This window comes from Dipodomys ordii, unplaced genomic scaffold, assembly GCF_000151885.1.
Source record: "Dipodomys ordii isolate 6190 unplaced genomic scaffold, Dord_2.0 Scaffold34, whole genome shotgun sequence".
In the NCBI taxonomy this organism is placed as follows: domain Eukaryota; kingdom Metazoa; phylum Chordata; class Mammalia; order Rodentia; family Heteromyidae; genus Dipodomys; species Dipodomys ordii.
In genome coordinates, this window is record NW_012267250.1 from 1,483,418 (window position 1) to 1,505,238 (window position 21,821).

The window sequence follows — 21,821 nt, forward strand, 5'->3', positions numbered from 1 at the left end:
GCCCAGGCCCAGAAGTTCAGGCCCCACAATCGGACCCAAAAAACAAAAAAAACAAAACTTCTCAGGTGTTCTGAGTAACAGAGATTCTCATATTGTGGTGAGGTTGAAGGTTCTGAATGTCAATTAACTTGTACGGGATTCATGATTGGTTTCCTACTCACCGTACTGTACAAGCTATGCACAGCAACTTCTAAGTTTCATCAGAAAGGCCACATGTATTTGCATCATTATACCAAGAATGCCTGTTGCATATAAACCTAAAACTTCAAAAAAATTTTGTTTAATTAACTCGATGCTAAAAGTAGTAAAATAAAAAATACACAAAAATAGGTCTAGTTCTTTGATAGCTTCAAAGAACAATTGACAGCTTGAATCAAACAGCCTTTTCTGAAGAAATCCTATGTTTTGAGTTCATGAATGTTTATATAAATATTAGAAATGTTTATTTTCCCATAACCAATCACCAAATGGTAAAATAAATATTACTTGTGATGATAAAATTTTCCAGTTGATCAGTATCATTTTCTTTGGTTCATTTGTTTCATTTTTCCATGGCAAACAACCAAGCATTTCTCTAGTGGCATGTGGAAATAGCATGGTTATATCATCCTGAAAGAATTATTCCTATCTCTCAAATCCAATAATCACACATTTATTATATTCAATGAAATGGAAGCATATAGCCACTTCACAAGTGACTTCTTTTTTTTTTTTTTTTTTTGCCAGTCATGGGGCCTGAACTCTGGGCCTGAGTGCTGTCCCTCAGCTCTTCAGCTCAAGGCTAGCACTCTACCACTTCAGCCATAGTGCCACTTCCAGCTTTTTCTACTTATGTGGTGCTGAGGAATCCAGCCCAGGATCTCATGCATGCAAGGCAAGCATTCTACCACTGAGCCACCTTCCCAGCCCTCACAAGTGACTTCTATCAATATAAAATAACTACCAAAATCATCAATGGATGAGCTATTCATGTTGTCAAAATCCTTTTACATTCTCTAGCCATAAAAGGAATGCAAATCAAACATTGAGATTCCATCTTATCCCAGTTAGAATTAGAATGGCTATAATAAAGAAATCTAATAACAACAGATGCTGGAGGGGATGTGGCCAAAAGGGAACCCTACTGCATTGTTGGTGGGAATGTAAACTTATTTAATCACTCTGGAAAGCAGTATGGAGGTTCCTCAAAAGACTCCACATAGAGCTCCCCTGTGACCCAGCAATCCCACTTGTGGATATTTACCCAAACGATCACAAACAAGGCTACCAGCCCAACTATGTTTATTGTAGCATTATTTACTGTAGCTAAGATATGGAACCAACCCAAATGCCCCTCAGTAAATGAATGGATCAAGAAAATCTGGTATATATACACAATAGAATTCTATGCCTCCATCAGAAAGAATGACATTGCCCCATTTGTTAGGAAATGGAAAGACTTGGAAAAAATTATATTAAGTGAAGGAAGCCAGGCCCAAAGAAGTATAGGTCCCATTGTTTCCCTTATTTGCAATAACTAATATAAGTCTAGGACAAGCAGAAAAGGTCAAAAGCTATGTATATATGACCATATAAGATGATGTTAAATGAAATGACACCCAAAATAGGGACAAAACTGTTTTTTTTCTTTCTTGTTGTTGTTTTTAACGTATTTAAAATGTACTATGTAATTTTTTTGTTTGTTTGTTTCTCTTGTATGTTCTTCCGCTGCCGTATAACCCCTGTTTTCACCGTATCTGATGTCGGCGCCCCGCATCTTGTATATACATTTTTCTAATTTGGGGAGGGAAGGGAAATAACAAAATGCTGAAATAAGGATACAGGTTGACCCATTGTAACAATGAGATGTACAAGACACTATGTTGAAAACAAACTTTACAACTTTGGGTGAGAGAGAAGGAATTGGGGAGGTGGGGAGGGAAGAGATGGTAGGGGAAAAACAAAGGAGGAGGTCACAAGACTCAATAGGAAATGTACTTATTTCCTTACTCGTGTAACTGTAACCCCTTTGTATGGTGCTTTTACAATAAAAAACACAAAAATCCTTTTACATTCTCTTTTTCTATATTTAGAACGAATTGACATTTTCTTTTTTTTTCTTTTTAGTACTACATTCCTGCCATTTTAGCACTCTATAAGCCAGGATTTCTGTGTGTGTGTGTGTGTGTGTGTGTGTGTGTGTGTGTGTGTGTGTGTGTGTGTGTGTGTGTGTGTGTGCATAACAGGCCTGGGGCTTGAACTCATAGCTTGAGTGCTACACCTGAACTTCTTTGCTGAAGACTAATTCTCTACCATTTGAGCCAAAACTCCACTTGGGGGTTAATTGGAGATAAGAGGACTTTCCTTCCTGAACTGTCTTTGAACTGTAGTCCTCAGATCTCAGTCCCCTGAATAGTGAGGATTTACAGACATGTGCCATTGGTGCCATAATTTCTTTAAAGCTTTTGCTAAAGTTTGAGTGGTCTAAATCTTCTTTGGAATGAGGCATGCTGTCTCTTAGATGGATGGGGATTGTAATTCTCTTCACTGTCACTGCCAATATAAATAGTGCCACATAGAAAAGAATAGCAAATTAAAATGACACTAGCAATTTTGTATGACTTATTTTATAATAATTAATTCAATAGCCTTTAAAAGCCTATAAAACATTGTTTACACCCAATACTTGAAATCACTTCCTACTATTACAGCATTAATATCCTACTCAAATATTAAGAAACTTTTAAAATAATATATGGATTACAGAATACCCAAAGAAGAAAGTCATCAAGAGGATGAATATTTATAGCTGAGAAATTACAGATAATGATCTCTGAGGATGTTATGAAACCATTTACCTTATTGAGTTGATAGTTTAAGCAATACTTGACTTCTTACACAAATATATAAGTACACTATAAGATAACTGCACTATAAATATAGCAACTGACCATTTTTGAGAAAGGCCATCTTGAAAACATACACATAGGTGCATATGTTGAAGTAGAAGGAAGAAAAAGAATTTAAAATTCATTTAACAAACCAGAAGGCAGAGGTTACATTTGGTAACAGTAAGTACAATTCTTTATATTAATACATTATTTTATATAAAATGCAATTAGTATCATTACATATGAATTTTATTTCTACCTTAGGTAAAGGACAACATTCCAAGTTGATTATGTTGTATTTGGTAAAATCCATTTTTCCTTCTTTTCTTTTTTTGTGGTATGATTTTAAGGACCTTTGAAAAAAATATAGATTCTAAACAATACCTGTTAGGTGTTATAAAATCAGAGCAAACTGTTCCTTCTATGTTAGACTCTTCTATGTTAGAATTATTCATTTGAATGGAAAATGCATTATTCTTTAATTATTTTGAATAGAAATAACACTTTTTAAAAATTTCTTAATTGTTACTATAAAGGTGATGTACAGTTGAGTTAGTTACATAAGTCAGGTAATGTATACGTTTATTTTTGACAATATCACCCCTTCCCTCTCTTTCTCCATTGTTTGCTCCCATCTCTACCCACAAATGTACAGTTCATTTTCAACCGAGTGTCTGGTGAGTATCACTACTGCATTCACTCTTTGTCCCACCATTTCTGTGCCATCCTTTGCCCTCCCAAAGACAGATAATTGAACAGACAAAACAAAAGGAGAAGAAAACTAAAACAGCAGAGAAAAAAAGACAAACCTCGTTTCCATTTCCTGGACTTCATTAAGATACATGTAATTTTGTATGAGCCGATGCACACAGCGATTGCAACTTGTGAAACTCTGCTAAGATTATCCTCCTTTGGTCTCACTCTGTGAATAAGAAATGACATTTTAAACAGAATCAGGTCAGATTCTGCTTTACTTCAGGTCAGACATACACCAATGATAATTATTTTGTGTGTTTCTGATTTGAACTAGTAAGGAGTGAGTAATCGTTTAAAAGTGATCTAGGAAAATAGATTCATGTACAAGACTATGAAAGAGTAATTACAATAGCAGAAGTGTTATAAAAAGAGTGTAATAGGTGGTTAAATGCAATGATGACCCAGGGACAAGATTACTAATGGAAATATTGTGATATCCCATAACATACATTTGCATTGTAATATTTACTTCTTTATGCTAGTAATAATTTTCCCTTCCAGGTAAAATATGTGGTGGCTACTGAAAACAATGTGCTTTGTGCATATCCTTGGCAATATATTGTGTCTACCCTATAAAAAACACAAGAATCCTGAAGCCAATATGAATACTGTAAGTAAAAATTACTTACTGCTAGTGAAAGCATTTCCATTAGTTTGATCACTACTGAATTCATTCATCTTTTTGAAATGTCATGCATTATTACAATCTGAAAAATGGTTTTGCATATTTTCCCCAATCCAATAAAAGTTCTATATTGAAATGATACAAATAACTGAGCTCAAAAACACATATAACTAAACAATTTATGCTTTCTCCATTTAGAAGCAGATAATTTCTTACTGGGGATATCCAAGTGAAGTATATGAAGTCTATACTAAAGATGGTTACATCCTTGAAGTCTGCCGAATTCCTCATGGGAAGAACAAAGATTCTCAGTTAGGTAAGATTGAAGGGAATGAAACTTGGAGCTCTCAAATCTCAAACCAAATATATTCTATGCAAGAACTTCCCACTCAGAAAACAGACCTCTTTGACTCCCAGAGACAAAGCTGAGGTTCTGCATGAGACTTGGCTGACTTGGCTGCTATATGTGAAGGAGAAACACAATCTCTACCAGTTGTGTAGTTTCATTTGCTGAACATAATACAATTACTTGTTCCTTTCAAACACACTTATACTCTGGGATGCTTTAAGTTTACTGCAGTGAGTGGTTTTTACTGGTCTTGCTCCAATAACATCTAAGATTTGGTTCTCTACACACACTGTCCTTCTGCTTGGCATCCAAGTGTGTATTTGGTATTAAATTCAGAAATGAATTTTTGTCTTGAAATAGTTACATATGAATCTTTTCAGTCTCATTTAATATCTATACATTTCAATTTTGCTTTTTTGTTGTTATAGATGTTGGAAATCAAATAGCATTTGTATATTCAAGGCAAACTCTTGACTGCTATTCGGCAAGCCTAATCATTAGGTTTTAGAGACAAGGTCTTACTATGAAGTCAGTATGGTCTGAAACTCACTAGGTAGCCCAGTTTCGTCTCCATGTAGCAAAACCCTTTTGTTGTCTCCTGCAGGCTTCGAATACAGGCCTTCTTAATAACTTCCCATTTATTTTGTTTCCAATATGGTTTGAACTTTTTATTTTCAAAAGTATGACTGTCTAGGCTAGTGAATTCTACCTGGAACACAAGCTGCTCAGGAGGGTGAAATATGAGGATCATCGTTTAAAGTAAGCCTGGGCAGAAAAGTCCAGGCTAGTCAGACCTTCAATTAACTAGCAGAAACAGAAGTAGAGTTTGGCAGCCTTGAATGAAAAGCGAAGTAAAATCATGAGAGATTGATTTCAATTTCAGTACAGATCCAAACTAAATAGACAAGACACAAATTCTACAAATTGAACACATTCACTGTGAAAAACTGATAACTTCAGACAGAAATAAACATTGAAATATACCACTGCAGCAATACTTTTGCCTTGAAAACAACAGAAAATACCATGAATGTGATACATTGAAGATGACATGCAGTTTCAAGCTGAGTTTCAAGCTGAGTCGATATAGCTATATCATTGTGACCTGAACACTTCCTTTTCAGGGCAAAAGCCAGTAGTATATTTACAGCATGGTTTCCTTGCAACTGCTGGCATCTGGGTTGCCAATCTCCCCAGCAACAGCCTGGGCTTCATACTGGCCGATGCTGGTTACGATGTGTGGATGGGAAACAGCAGAGGAAACACGTGGTCCAAGAGACACCTGTATCTAGACACAGATTCTAAAGAATTCTGGACTTTTAGGTAGGTAAAATCTTTATTTTTTTCCTTCAAATTTTATTCAACATTTGAAATTTTAATTATTTTCACAGAACTAGTGTCCATGTCTTTCACTAATGTACCTGTTAAATATTATTTTGTAAAACTAGAAACACTTGCCATGGGCTTTGAATTTTTATTAATGTGCTTAAGAATCCAGATGAAAACTAATATAAAAGTCATTCCTCCTATCATTTACTATTTTTATTTCGATTGCAGTTTCTACCATTTTTATTTTTACATAATGGAACCGGGATAGAAGACAAAGACAAAAAATGTACTTGGGTATTTTATACGTAATATAGTAGAAAAATGTAGTGGAATGTTGTTCTAACCTTTTAATTGAGTGGGATCATAATTATGATTTTTTCTCAACTCTATGTAATGTGCATAATTACAGATAGATATTGAAGATATTTTGTGGGCTTTGAATGAGTACTGTTGATAAGCAGGTAAAATAGTTCCTAAGATATGTAAGTGTTTTATATAGTTAGTTAGAATGTCCAATATCTCTTTTCTAAAGACTTTTAAGGAATAATTAAAAATAAACTTATAATTTCATTGTTATAAAGATTTAAATCAAGTTTTGCTCATTTGTGTTTTGGGCAGTTATGATGAAATGATCAAGTATGATCTTCCAGCTACCATTGATTTCATTTTGGAGGAAACAAGACAGAAGCAGATTTACTACGTGGGCCATTCCCAGGGCACCCTCATCGGTATGCTAAGAGATTCTACACAGGGATCCTATTAGGATTACTGTCAGGAAAAACAAAATTTCTTTGAAAATAATTTCATCTTAGAACCCATTCATATAATTGTAACTACTTAACGATGAGACAGGCTAAGAATTTAAAATTGTAAAATGATAGTGATACAGTTATTTGATTTTTGTACAAATAAATATACATTTCAAAATTCACAGTACAATCATTGATAAGTAAAACATTTTCCAATAAGCTGTGAAACCAGCAAATATTAACATGTATTTAAAAAAACATAAAATATAATGACCATCAATGTATCATGGATATATGAAGTTCTTCACAAGTGGAAATTTAAAAGATAATAGTGGCATTTTCTTTACTTTTACTTTTAAAAAAATAATTATGTTCCCCAGAGTTCAAGCCCCATGACCTACAAAACAAATTGTGTTCATCTTCAGAAAAAGTATATTTGGACTTTTGGGAAATTAAATTCTGTTGGACAAAAGTTATTAGTCATAGACTAAAATGCTAAAACATATGCAGTGTACAGCAAAGAAAAACAGATGCAAAATCTTAGGGTTAACCCGATAGTATAGGAAATATGATCAAAGAGAAAATACCTGCAAACCAACCTATTGTTTTGCTTTGTTTTACCAGCTTTTGGAGCATTTGCAACAAATCCTCAACTGGCCCAAAAAATTAAGGTTTCTTTTGTATTGGCTCCGATTGCTACTGCTAAATACATAGCAGGTGGTTTGCAAGCACTTTCATACCTTCCCCCAGGAGTATTCAAGGTTTGTGATTTCCTTTGCTTGTATCAGATATTGTCTTTATCCTCAAGATTTCTAAATCAGAAAAACTTTTATGTTCTCTTCTGGAAAAATGTTTCCTTATACATTAAATGTAACCAAAATTATTTTAAAAAATATTAATTCTATATCCTGTAATGTTACTAAAGTCACTTACCAGTTCTCATTAATTTTTTAAATAAATTCAGAAATTTTAATGTTTTCTACTTCAAGTACCATGGATGAATAAGGACAACATTCGTATTGTGTACCATTTTTTAAAAATCTTACTATTTTTGTATGAATCCTATCACACTAGCTAGAACCTATGAAAGATTATTGAATAGAAATAACAAATGGAAACATCCAGTCTGGCATTCAAGTGAAAACCATATAGTATTTTTACTCAAATAATGTTTGAAACATGCTTCTCTTAGATGTTTAGTTTCTAGGTTTGGAAAGTTACCTTGTGGTCCAGGTTTTTTTTGAAACTATTAATCAGATACAATGCCTTTTCAATATCAACTTAACCTTAGGCCTATGTCAATAGAGTCCTAGAATTAGCAGATCTGCTAGTTATTTTTAGTCTCTCAACTGATAGATTACAGGCATAAGCCATTGCCTTTGCAGGAGAATTCAATCACATTTTAATTGTGTCTTTATATATGTTCACTGGGGATAGAGTTCTAGATTTCCAGGTTATGTTAGATTTTTCTCTGGCTCATTAAAGATACTATTCTATTCTTGTTTGCATTACTTCTCGAAAGAAATTAGTCTTCATTCCTGTATTTTTGTCATTGTTTGTGACCACTATGTTTTTCATCTCTTTCGTTGTTTAACCCAAATCTATGACAAAGTGACATGCATTTTAATCCATTTTTCTAATTTAGTTTTCCTAACCTACTGGTGGTCTCCTCTAACAGTCTTCTTAAGCTGCTGTGGGTGTTTACATGACCCATCCAAGTTTCTCAGACCCCGACCCCATCAATGGTGGAACCCAAAACCAAGCCTGTTGGGACCTGTTTCTCAGGGTAGATGGTCCAGACTTAAGAGTGTGGATTGATGATGGCTTCTCAAGGCAGCTTAAGCATTTACTGGCTAATTCTTTATAAGTCTATAAATCTGAGTTCACATCCTGGTCACGTGGATGACCTCATTTCACAAGGTTCCCAGAGAAACCTTGTTAGAGGGCAATTTTTCACCAGTGATGGGGCTTAAAGGACGCCGAACCCCCAGATTCCACTTCCAGCCTGGCCCTCCCAATGGACCAGTCCAGCCACCCTCATCCCTGTTCAGACTGTAAAATTCTCAGCCATTTTCTTTGTTTATTTACTGTGTTATACACAGCCAATTTTGAGGACCCCTAGATGGGACCCACTGAGTTTAACTGCCTAATTCTTGGTTCTTTCCCCTGGGAGAAGGGCCAACGGTGGCTTGGTAGTGCTTTCCGTCTCTTTTGCATGATTGCTTCCTTCTGGATTGCATCTTTGTGAATGGACCAACTCCTTGTAGGATTCTCTGTCTTTCCCTCTGTCTTTCCTCTCTGGATACTGGAGCTGGGTTTTGTTTTGGTGGGTAATGGGATTTTTGTCTTATTCATGGAACAAATAAAATTTGCTGATTTTCAGTTCTCCATCTTGGCCCTCACTATCTACTTGGTTAAGCATTGCCTGTTTGCTTGGTTAATAGAAACCAGAACAAACCATGGTATCTGACTAATATCTCCAAATTACCTTAAAAATTGGCCATTATTTAGTTTTCAGCAGGAACAGATGCTTATTCTAGATATTGTACTAATTTCTAAAATTGTCTGGAGCTTTCAAATGATTATTTCTTTGGCAAAGTTTTTTTTCACACAGTACTTTTCACTCAGTACTTTGTTAGAACCCACTGTCAAACATTTACCAGTACACCACTAAAGAGAAGTTTCTTGTTCTTATTCTTAGTATCTAGAACTTTCCATCCACTTTCCCAATAGTGTATAGGAATAGGATGAGGTTATAAATGAAATCATTTTAAGTATTTATATTTAGTGGTTCCTGGATCAAATGAGGTCTAGCACATTTTAGGTGGTATGGTTGTAGACTTTTGTTCTTTAAGAAGGTGTTGTAACAAAGCAGTTTATGAAGACAATGCATCTTGATCATAGTCATCACTTTTGGCATTATTGTGCTCTTATTTAAAATGGTATGCTGCAAAATATAGTGGAAATGTAATTCTTTTTAGAGTCAAAATACTCCTGAATTCTTTGAATTTGTTTCTAAGCAAATGTAGGTGAGTCACTTAAGACTTTCAACATCCACAAAATGAAAGTACATAAATTCTATCTTGACTCCTCAGAGGATTATCACATGACTTAGATTTGATGTCATTTTTTAAACCATTTTGGGAAGTACATTTTTAAAGTCCAGTTTTTTTTCATATGATATTTTGACATTTGTAGGCATTTTAAATCTCTTATTCTCATTTCCAACTTGCAGTGATGGGATCAGAAAGATGTTTCTATTATGATCTGTTCATGTACTGCCAGCAAAGGGCAAGATCTTCTATATTCCTAGCATCTTATCTGTAGGTTATCTAATATATGTTTGCCTGCGGTAACACAGCTGCAACTCATTTGCAGTTTATGCCAAGTCACTTTTTTTTTGTCGGTTATGGAACTTGAATTCAGGGTCTCTGTGCTCAAGACTAGTACTCTACAACTTGAGCCACCGCACTACTTCTGGTTGCGTGGTTAATTGGAGATAAGAGTCTCACAGGGATTTTTCTGCCCAGGCTGGCTTTGAACAGTGATCCTCAATTCTTAACCTCCTGAGTAGCAGGATTATAGACATGAGCCACTGGCACCTGGCTGCCAAATCACTTTTGTTTCTTCAATTGCATCTGCAGTTTAAAACTAAACTGAACAGACTGTGGGACCTGTATATATTTATGTCATTCTTTTCTCTCCTTTCTCACTTATTTTTTTCATAAAATCTTTATCTTGTTTTCTTCAAAATTTTAACCCCATGTCATTAATTCAGGAAGACTGCCAGGTTTTGTATTGTTCCCTGAAATATGATATATTCTGGTAATCTCTTTCAGGTAATTCTAGGACTCTGTTTATGTGCTTGATGGTTTTGAGTTCTGGGTTGCCTGATATCAATATTTATAAACAGTTGCTTCATGCTTTTGAGTTTATTTTTCTAACTATAACAATTTTCTGGTTTCAGAATATTTTCATCATTTGAAAAAGAAATGCATTATTATCCCTTCTCCCCAGACTTGATAAATACTAACCTTTATATATTTGTGGACTTACACATTTTAATAATTTTATCTCTTTAGCTCTGGACATGCATAAATGATGGCTGCTTTCTCTTTCTAAGGATTCATTTTTAAATTTTTAGAAATTCTTGCCAATGGATTCATTAATTGTATATGAATATGTACTTCTCTATTTATTGACTTCATTCTTTCATTTTTTTTATCTCAAAGATGTGTATCTTTCTATTTTGCACTTTTTCTATCTGAGATTAGATCTATTAGTGGTTTCTAAGATGACTTCTTATTCCTGGAATTAATTTCTATAAATACAGATATTCGCATTTTCTGTGTTTAAACAATTTCAGACTTTTCTGTGTGTAAAAATAACATGAAAGTTTTCTTCAAACACCTTGTAATATTTTATTCTTAATTTAATTCTAGTGACATATTTTATCTGATTTTTTTCTACCATCTCTTCAAATTAATCTTTCAACTTTTAATTAATCACTATTTTCATATATTTATATTACTGATCTTCAAATGAATAAATTTTATCTACTTACTGATTCAAGACATTAAAACTTTGGGTTTGTTTTCCTACCTTCTATGTATAACAATAAAAAATACAGTTTCACTTTTTTCAAGTTCTATTAAGTTGTGGGGTGTGTGTATATGTATGAGTGTGTGTGTGTATATGTGTATCAATGTGAGTGTGAAGGCCTGGGTCTTGAATGCTAAGTGTGAATAAAGTCCTTGGGTTCTTTTCTTCGAGACTAGCACATTAATTCTAAAGCCACAGGTGCACTTCCAGCTATTTGATGGCTTTTTGGAGATAATAGTCTCAGATTTGAACCTGATTCTCAGATCTCAGCCTCCTAAGTAGCCTGGATTATCACCATGTGCCACAGAAACCTTCCACTTGTGAGTTTTATAGGTAATGAGATCAAATTCATTACAATCAAATTGTTTATTACAGGCAGATTGATTTAAAAAAAAGTACTTCCAATGTGTTCTTATATAGACAAGAGTTTTGTCTAATGGATGTTAAAACATCCATTATTATGTCACAATTTTGCTTTTGGTCTGTTATTCTTTCTTGTTTTTGTTATAAGAAAGATATTTTCCTCTGAAGAGGAAATAAGAATGGCCAATAGACACATGAAGAAATGTTCGACTTCTCTAGCCATAAAAGAAAAGCAAATCAAAACAACATTGAGATTCTACCTCACCCCAGTTAGATCGGCTATAATCAAGACTACAGATGATGGAGGGGATGCGGCCAAAAGGGAACCCTACTGCATTGTTGGTGGGAATGTAAATTTGTTCAACCACTTTGGAAAGCAGTATGGAGGTTCCTCAAAAGAGCTCCACTATGACCCAGAAATCCCACTTTGTGGCATTTACCCAAACAATTATAAACAAGGGTATACTAAAACAACTGTGTTTATCACAGCATTATTTACCATAGCTAATATATGGAACCAACCCAGATGCCCTTCCGTAGATGAATGGATCAAGAAAATGTGATATATATAGGAATTCTATGCCTCCATCAGAAAAAATGACATCACCCCATTTGTTAAGAAATGGAAAGACTTGGGAAAACTTATATTAAGTGAAGTAAGCCAGGCCCAAAGAAACATAGGTTCCATGGTTTTCCTTATTGGCAATAACTAGTATAAGTCTAGGACAAGCAGAAAAGGTCAAAAGCTATGTACATATGCCCATAGAAGATGATGTTAAGTGAAATGAATCCTAAGATAGGGACACAAGTGGTTTTTTTTTCTTGCTATTGTTTTTAATGTATGTATAATGTACTATGTTTCTTGTGTTTCTTTTGTATAACCCCTGTTTTCACTGTATTTGATTCTGGTGCCTTGCATCTTGTATATGCATTTTTTCTATTTTGGGAAGGGGAAGGGAAATAACAAAATTCTGAAATAAGGATACAGTTTAATCATTGGAACAATGAGATGTACAAGACACCATGTTGAAATGAACTTTTCAACTTGGGCTTGGGAGGAGGGAGGAGTTGGGGAGGTTAGGCAGGAAGGGATGGTAGGGGAAAAGCAAAGGAGGAAGTAACAATGCTCAATAAGAAATGTACTCATTACCTTACTCATGTAACTGTAACCCCTCTGTACAGTACTTTTACAATAACAACATATAAAAAAAGAAATGTATTTTCTAATAAGTATTTTCTTCAAATATATCGTTTCAGCTCATATTTGGTGAAAAAGAAATTTTACCCTATTCACATTTCAATGATGTTACTAAGAAACTATGCAGCTATAAGATATTTCATTTTCTGTGTAACAGTATATTTACATTTTTTTATGGATATGATCGAAAAAATTTGAATGAGGTATGTGTCATTTTGATTTAAAGTCAATGACTTTGTATGATAATGCTAGTGATGTGACATTGCTAGAATTAATAATTATTAAAATCTAGGGCAATTTACTTGCCCAATATATAAACATGTTAAAATATACATAAACTAAATTATGTATCAGAATACATTCTGTGTATTATTTCTAAATTAACCTTTACCTATAGGAATTTCTTTTCTTTTTTTGGGGGGGGTCCGGTCGTGGGGCCTGAACTCTGGGCCTGGGCACTGTCCCTCAGCTCTTCAGCTCAAGGCTAGTGCTCTACCACTTGAGCTATAGTACCACTCTGGCTTTTTTTTTTCTTTTTGCTTATGTGGTGCTGGGAATCGAACCCAGGGCCTCATGCATGCAAGGCAAGCGCTCTACCACTGAGCCACCTTCCCAGCACCCTATAGGAATTTCTTTATATATGTGTGTGCATGAATTTCTATTATTATATCTAGATGGATGTTGATCTCATTTTCACATAACTGATGTCATTATGTAGTTACTGGTCATTTGGTTTAGACTTTCTCAGAAAAATTTATTGTTATTAAATGGTATCATATACAACACACAAATGCATTTATTTTCTTGAAATCTAGTATTCTCTAAAATGGTTGAAGAAAGATTTATCCATTGATGTAATACATTTACATTGTTTTGTAAGAGTCTCATTATTACAAATATTTGAATCACCAACAAATGCCACCATGTTATTCTTCCTCATAGAGTCGCTATGATGTGTATTTGCAACTCATGCCATCAGGCTCGTCTGTTCAAAATTTGCTACACTATTTTCAGGTATAACATTTCTGACCTTCCTTCATTTTCTTCTTTCTGTCTTTTACAATCTTTTCTCTTTGATAGAGCTCTGTTATTCTCTATCTGTTTGGTTTTGTGGCCAATGTATATATCCTGTTTAAGTATTCTTCTAATGCCAAGAATACTTCCCAACCTATACAGATTTTCGCATGGGGGTTTGGGGATTATTGGAGACTGATCTGCAATTTTGTTTTGGTGTGTCTGTCTTTGCTTGGTTGCTGATTCTGTATTGGTAGGGAGAGTCTGTGCCTGATCTGGGTTCTGTTGGGGACCTACCTCCAGCTGCTGGTCTGACCTACATAGGATTCTTGGCTCTATGCTGTAGACCGCTGGTAATTCCCACCTTTGGAAGGGTTGAGCAGCCTAGACTGCTCGTGTTTGCTCCTAGGGATGATCTTGGCAAAATCGGATGCTTTGGATGCACTCTTCCAGGTGCTGGAGTCTGCTATGGGTTCCTTATGTTTTTTGTTTGTTTGTTTTTTGGCCGGTTGTGGGCTTGAACTCTAGGTTTGGGTGCTGTCCCTCAGTTCTTCAGCTCAAGGCTGAATCCCAGATTTATATAGGGGATATTGAATGTGAATTCTTGGGCCACAATATAAAATAAGAAGGTAAAATCAGCTGTTTTTAGTTATACTCACTAAGATTTTAGAAATAATAATTTATTTCATCCTTATTCAAGGCTATTCATACAGGTACATTTCAAGCTTATGATTATGGAAGTGCTTCTCTAAATTTTCAACACTATAATCAGGTAAGCTTTTAAAAATATGTTGATTTGGCCTTTTGAAAAGATGTTAAAGTTCTAACCAATCATTTGTTTTTTCAAAGACTTTGTATTTTTAAATACTTTGTATTTCAATGAAACTGGCATAGGTAAATGTAGAATGGGTTGTAATCATAACAGTATTATGAATTTTTGTTGTAATATGATCCAAACACTATCTATCTATCTATCTACTGAGCTACATCTATATAAATAACTATATTTATATATCTACATGCATATTTATATAAATATATTGGTAGTCATATGCATATCTTCATATATGTACATAAATGTATAATTATATATATTGATATAACTATATTTATATAGATCACAGAAATATATACACATTCATACATAAATGGAATTGATTTATATCTTGTAATTAATATATCATTATTGTAAACAACACAATAACCTTACATGATTTATCTATATCATTTAATATGGAAAGAACCTGAGGTTCATATAGCTTCAGATTTGACAAGTCATTTGTTTAGTATTGGCTAAAAGTCTTGATCAAAAGTCCAGTCCTTTATGACTAAAGTTGAAATTCCATAATTTCAATTATCATAAACATGACATTATTTTTGCCATTTCTTAATAGAACAACTTACAGTTCACTGTGTGATATATTGTTAACATAAACTTTGATATTCCTCATTTTCCTGTAGTCCACTCCTCCAGAGTACAATGTGGAAAACATGAAGGTCCCGACTGCAATGTGGAGTGGTGGACGAGATGTTTTAGCAGATCCCAGGGATGTTCAAAATCTGGAACGCAGAATTTCTAATCTCATTTACAATAAGGAAATCTCTTACTATAATCATAATGATTTTCTCATAGGTAAGGATGCTCCTACTCAAGTTTTTAGTGGTATCCTCAAAATTCTCAGTGAAACTAAAGGAGATTGAAATTTTTTCTTTGGTTTTACGTATATTTCTGCCACTTGTAGAGTTTCCTCTCCGTGTGCAATGTGTACGGGTACTGGCTTGTGTGCTGTCCTTGAACTTTTTTGCTCAAAACTAGCCCTCTACTTTTTGAGGAACAACTTCTCTTGTTACATTTTTACTGCTTAATTGGAGATGAGGGTTTTACATACTTGCATACTTTGGATAGCTTTGAACTATGATCTCAGTTCTCAGCCTCCTGAGTAGCTTAGACTACAGGCATGAGCTTCTGGGGTGCAATATATTGATTCCTTGCATCTATGAGTTTCTTACTTGTCACTTTTTCTTTCCAAGTGCCTTTGATTTTGTATTTTTTTCAATCACTTTTCTTCTAAACTATTTCAATTTGTCTGTAAAATATAATAACCAATAAATTGTAAATATTCTATCCATCCTGATAAGGCTTCTCAATTCATGGATAATGTTGAGTCTTTGTATGTTGTCTGACAAGAAAGGAGCTCCTGAGCAGTATGTTTGATCTTTGTTGGCAACAAGAATATCCACAAATATTGATGAAGGATGAAACCAGGATTTTTTTGGGGGGAGGGGTTGGTGCAATATTATACAAGACTGTATAATATTATTATAAAGGACTGTAAAATTGCTTTGTATACTTTTTTGACAAGAGACAGTAAGGATCATATCACTTAGGCCTTTACCATGGAATGCAAAAGGATTTTTTTTTTACACAAATTGCAGGGGAGGACTTCTGTCACTGAATCGAAATTGATTGGTATCTGTTTGGAGGAATCTGTTTATGCCAATATTCTGTAGTTAGAGATAAGTAGAAAAGTTTTAAGATCATCTTATATAATTTTTCATTAGAATAATCATGCCTAGAATATGTTTTCCAATTGATCATTTAAATTGTCCAAGGCTAGAAGGCAACATTTGTTTACTCCTGCAGTTCCATATGTTTTCCATTCATACATTGATATAAAAGGATCTTAATTCTTTTTTTATTTCTTTTTTTGGGGGGGGGTCCAGTCGTGGGGCCTGAACTCTGGGCCTGGGCGCTGTCTCTCAGCTCTTCAGCTCAAGGCTAGGGCTCTACCACTTGAGCCACAGCGCCACTTCCAACTTTTTTCTTTTTGCTTTTGTGGTACTGAGGAATCAAACCCAGGGCCTCAGGCATGCAAGGCAAGCGCTCTACCATTGAGCCACCTTCCCAGCCCCAAGGATCTTAATTCTGAGTATGTGATGCCACAGTATAGAGTCTCTCCACTGAAGTTGAAATCCAAGTCCCTGGGCATCTTTCATTCATCTGACCATCTGTGTTATACACATGAATCCAATAGTCATATGTGGTTATTTAAATTTGAATTTGAATTCTTTTAACTAAAAGTTCAGATGTCCTACATCAATAACCACATTCAAGTGGTTTCAACTTTTTGTACCCTTCCTACATAGCAGAAAGTTCGTCAGGGCTGCATGAGATAAGAATTAAATGAATTAGCATCCAAAAAACCCATAGAAAGAATCAACAATGAAATGGTTCTTAAAAAAATTAACAAAATTGACAGACCCTTAGCAAATCTTATCAGAAAAAGAAGAGAACACACCCAAATAAACTCAGAGATGAGAATGGAAACATCACCACAGAAACAACCAATATTCAGAACATTATAAGGGAATACTTCTCAAACATTTATGCTAATATTTTTGAGAATCTGGAAGAAATGGATGATTTCCTAGCAAATATCCACATGCTGAAACTAAACCAAGATGAGTTAAATCAACTTAACAGGCCCATATCAAGCATTGAAATAGAAACAGCAATAAGTGACCTCCCATCTGAGAAAAGCCCAGGACTGGATGGATTTACAGTGGAATTCACAGGAATACTCCTCCAACTCTTTAATGAAATTGAAAGAGAAAGTTCACTACCGAACTCATTCTATGACGCCATCATAACCTTCATCCCAAAACCAGGCAGGGATTCATCAAAGAAAGAGACCTATAGACCCATTTTTGTGATGAACATCGATACAAAACTTCTCAACAAAATTTTGGCCAATTGAATTCAACAATACACCACAATCAAACAGGATTCATTTTAGGGATGCAAACCTGGTTCAATATATGCAAATCAATTAATATAATTTATCACATCAACAAGAGCAAGAATAAGAACATGGTTATCTCAATAGATGCAGAAAAAGCATTTGACAAGATCAAACACCCTTTTATGATGAAGGCTTTAGAAAAATTAGGAATCCATGGAACATTCCTCAATACAATAAAGGCTGTATATGACAAACCTACAGCCAGCATTATACTCAATGATGAAAAACTAAAGCCATTTCCTCTTAACTCAGGAACAAGACAAGGATGCCCACTCTCTCCACTTCTCTTCAATCTAGTATTAGAATGTCTACCTAGAACAATAAGACAAGAGGCAGACATAAAGGGGATCCAAATAGGGAAAGATGAAGTAAAACTCTCCCTCTTTGCAGATGACATGATCTTGTATTTAAAGAACCCCACGGATGGACTCCACTCCCAAATTACTTGAGTTGATTCGAAACTTTGGCAAAGTAGCAGGGTATAAAATTAACCCTCAAAAATCAATGGCTTTTCTGTATGTCAACAATGAGAAGAGCACAGCTTAAATCAGAAAAGCAACTCCTTTTGTAATAGCCTCACAAAAAATACAATATGCCAGCTGCTGGTGGCTCATCCCTGCAATCGTAGCTGAGATCTGAGGATCACGGTTCAAAGCCAACCTGGGCAGAAAGCCTGAAAGACTCTTATCTAAAAAAAAACCACTAGAAAAACAGAAGTGGCGTGGTGGCTAAAGCGGTAAAGCACTCACATTAAGCTGAAGAGCACAGGGACAGCGCCCAAGTCCAAAGTTCAAGCCTCATGATTGACCAAAATAAAATAAAATAAAATACCTGGGAATTAACTAAAGAAGTGAAGGACCCCTAAGATGATCAAAACTTTAAAAACCTGAAAAAGGAAATCAAAGCAGAACTTTGAAAGTAGAAAAAACTCCCATGCTCCTGGATTGGAAGGGTCACCATCATGAAAATGGCAATACTTCCCAAGGCTATCTACAAATTCAATGTGCTACCTATCAATATTCCAACCTCATTCTTCAAGGAAATGGAAGAGGCGATCCAAAAATTCATAGGAAATAATAAAAGACCCCAAATAGAAAAATGATCCTTAACAGAAAGAACAGTGCTGGAGAAATATCACTACCGAATTTCAAAGTCTACAACAAAGCCACAGTAATCAAAATAGCGTGGTACTGGCACAAGAAGAGACCTCAGGACCAATGGAATAGAACTGAAAACCCAGAAATGAACCCACAGACCAATAGCCACCTAATCTTTGATAAGGGAGCTAAAAAAAATAGAATGGAATAACGACAGCCTCTTCAGTAAATGGTTTTGCAAAATTGTTTAATCACCTGTAGAAAACCAAAGCTAGATGCTTATATATCACCCTGCACCAGAATCAACTCCAAATGGATCAAAGCCCTCGGAGTGAAAGCAGACACTCTGAAAACAGGATGGAATAGGAGAAACCGTAGGTCTCCTTGGCACAGGCAGAAATTTTCTTAATAAAGATGTAGTAACAAAACAAACCAAAGAAAGGTTGGACAAATGGGATTGCATGAAGTTGCAGAGCTTCTGCATGGCAAAGGACATAGCTAGCAAAATCAATAGAAAGCCCACGGATTGGGAGAAGATCTTCACTAGCTATACAACGAACAAGGGTCTCATATCTAAAATATACCTGGAACTCAAAAAATTAAATCCTCTAACAACAAATCCTCAAAGAAACAACTGCCAAATAAATAAGTGGGCTAAAGACTTAAAGAGAAACTTCTTTGAAGAGGAAAGAAGGATTACCAATAGACACATGAAGAAATGTTCAGCCTCTCTAGCCATAAAAGAAATGCAAATCAAAACAACATTGACTCACCACCTTACCCCAGGTAGAATGGCTATAATCAAGAAATCTAATAACAACAGATGCCGGAGGGAATATGGCTAAAAGGAAACCACTACTGTACTGTTGGTGGGAGTGTAAACTTGTTCAACCACTCTAGAAAGCAGTATGGAGGATCCTCAAAAGACAAAACCTAGGGCTCCCCTATGACCCAGCAATCCCACATGTTGGCATTTACCCAAATATCACAAACAAAAGCTGCCTAACTAAAGCTACCAGCACAACTATGTTTATTGCAGCATTATTGACCATAGCTAAGATATGGAACCAATTCAGATGCCCCTCAGTAGATGAATAGATCAAGAACATGTGGTATATATATATATATATATATATATATATATATATGTATATATATATATATATATACACACAATGGAATTCTATGCCTCCATCAGAAAGAATGTCACTGTCCCATTTGTTAGGAAATGGAAAGACTTGGAAAAAATCATATTAAGTGAAGAAAGCCAGACCCAAAGAAACATAGGTCCCATGGTTTCCCTTATTTGCAATAACTAGTATACATCTAGAATAATCTTACCAACAAGCAGAAAAAAATCAAAAGCTATATACATATAACCATATAAGATTATGCTAAGTGAAATGAACCCCAAAATAGGGACATAAGAGATTTTTTTCTTTGTCACCATTGTTTTTAATGTACTATGCTATTTTTTGTTTCTTTTGTATGTTCTTCCCCCATGGTATAAGCCCTGTTGTCACTGTATTTGATTACAATTTCCTGCATGTTGGATATACATTTTTCTAATTTTGGGAGGGGAAAGGAAATAACAAAATGCTGAAACAAGGATACAGGTTGATATTGTAACAATGATACAAGACACTATGTTGAAAACAAACTTTACAACTTCAGGTGTGGGGGAAGTAGTTGGGGAGGTGGGGACAGAAGGGATGGTAAGGGAAAAACAAAGGAGGTGGTAACAATGCTTGATAGGAAATGTGCTCATTATTTTACTCATGTAACTGTAACCCCATTGTACAGTATCTTTACAATAAAAAACATTAAAAATAAATGGTCTATTGCTTTGTTATGACTTCCATAACCAAGTTGCACATAATAATGACTAAGTAGACTAGATAATGTTGTCCTATAGTTCCTAAAGCTAATGGTGTGGAATCAAGAGATGACATGATCATCCTGGGACATACAGGAAATAATGCTTGACTTCTTAGTTCCTGTGGTTTTCTGGCATTCTCTAAATTTCCTTGGCTTGCAGCTACATAACTTCAGTTTGACATTATCACCATTTCATCATCGCTTGGCACTGTTTCTTCTTACAAGTGGCATTCGTCTTTAGAGAATTCAATCCCATTATATCAGAGATCATTACTACCATACTATTTTAATCTTAACCTATATAATTATATATGGAATGATGTTTTGTTCAAATAGACCTCCACTCTGAAAGACTGACATAAGAAGTTAAACATATGTGTTCATTGATAGGACAAGTTCAAGCCAAACTCATAATAAATAGAAACTTTTACCATAAGTCTTCAAACGTTAAGTGATAGATCAAAAGGCTCTCTGGGGAAACAGATTCATGTGCACAAACTGAAAAGACTGAGTAGAAGAAAAGAGGTATTGTGGAGACAGCCTAACAAAAATACTAATATACACTCAAGAACCAGGAACAAAGTAACAAACTGAATTAATGTGACAGCCCATAATATGATATTTCCTTGTAATATAACTGCATTCTATACTAGGTTTAACATGTTGCCAGTACTTAGGACCTCACGTTTTGTCCTTATGTATGGCAGCACATGACATTGATACTGTGAAATTTTATCCATTCAGTAGAAGAATTTCCTGCGTATAAAACCTTATTCCTCCCAGTTCAGATGCACTTTTTCAAAAATACTAAGATTTTTGTTAAGATAACAATAACAGAGCTGTACAGGATGAGAAATGGGCCATTCAAAGCATTCTAATGGTCAGATAGGAACAATGTAAGACTTCCCCACACAAACAAGAATGATATGGTAGTGAGAGTACCTTAAATTTGTTGCTCTATAAAAAGTAATATATGCAATAATATTTTAATAATGTAACATTTGCTACTTTATTATGCATCAATGGAATCTAAATTTTTTGCTAATAAAGACAAAGAAAATGACAAGTACTTCCAATCTCTTGAATTTTATTTGTATCTATGTTATGGATAGATTTAAAAAGTGAACCTCAATAGGATGATCTTGCAGTATATGTGTGGCAATTGGCTTCCAAGGGGGCCATGGCATT

The 21,821-nt window shown here is 34.8% G+C and overlaps 1 protein-coding gene and 1 non-coding gene across 2 annotated transcripts; one reads left to right on the top strand and one right to left on the bottom strand.

Annotated features, from left to right (window-relative positions):
- Window positions 1-4,134: 4,134 nt before the first annotated feature.
- Window positions 4,135-15,556, top strand: LOC105986226 (gastric triacylglycerol lipase-like). Its single transcript, XM_013017043.1, has 9 exons — window positions 4,135-4,236; window positions 4,450-4,567; window positions 5,725-5,923; window positions 6,548-6,657; window positions 7,303-7,439; window positions 12,901-13,044; window positions 13,784-13,855; window positions 14,556-14,627; window positions 15,317-15,556. The coding sequence occupies exons 1-9, from the start codon at window positions 4,135-4,137 to the stop codon at window positions 15,554-15,556; spliced, it is 1,194 nt and encodes a 397-aa protein (XP_012872497.1).
- Trnaa-ugc lies at window positions 13,387-13,454 on the bottom strand. Its single transcript has one exon. It is a non-coding gene; the product is annotated as a tRNA-Ala (tRNA).
- Window positions 15,557-21,821: the final 6,265 nt, after the last annotated feature.

Coding starts and splice junctions, on each gene's coding strand:
- LOC105986226 (XM_013017043.1), top strand. CDS start 4,135: ATGTGGTGGCTACTGAAAACAATGTGCTTTGTGCATATCCTTGGCAAT. Junction 7,440..12,900: donor TTCCCCCAGGAGTATTCAAG/GTTTGTGATTTC, acceptor ATATCGTTTCAG/CTCATATTTGGTGAAAAAGA. Junction 14,628..15,316: donor ATTTTCAACACTATAATCAG/GTAAGCTTTTAA, acceptor ATTTTCCTGTAG/TCCACTCCTCCAGAGTACAA.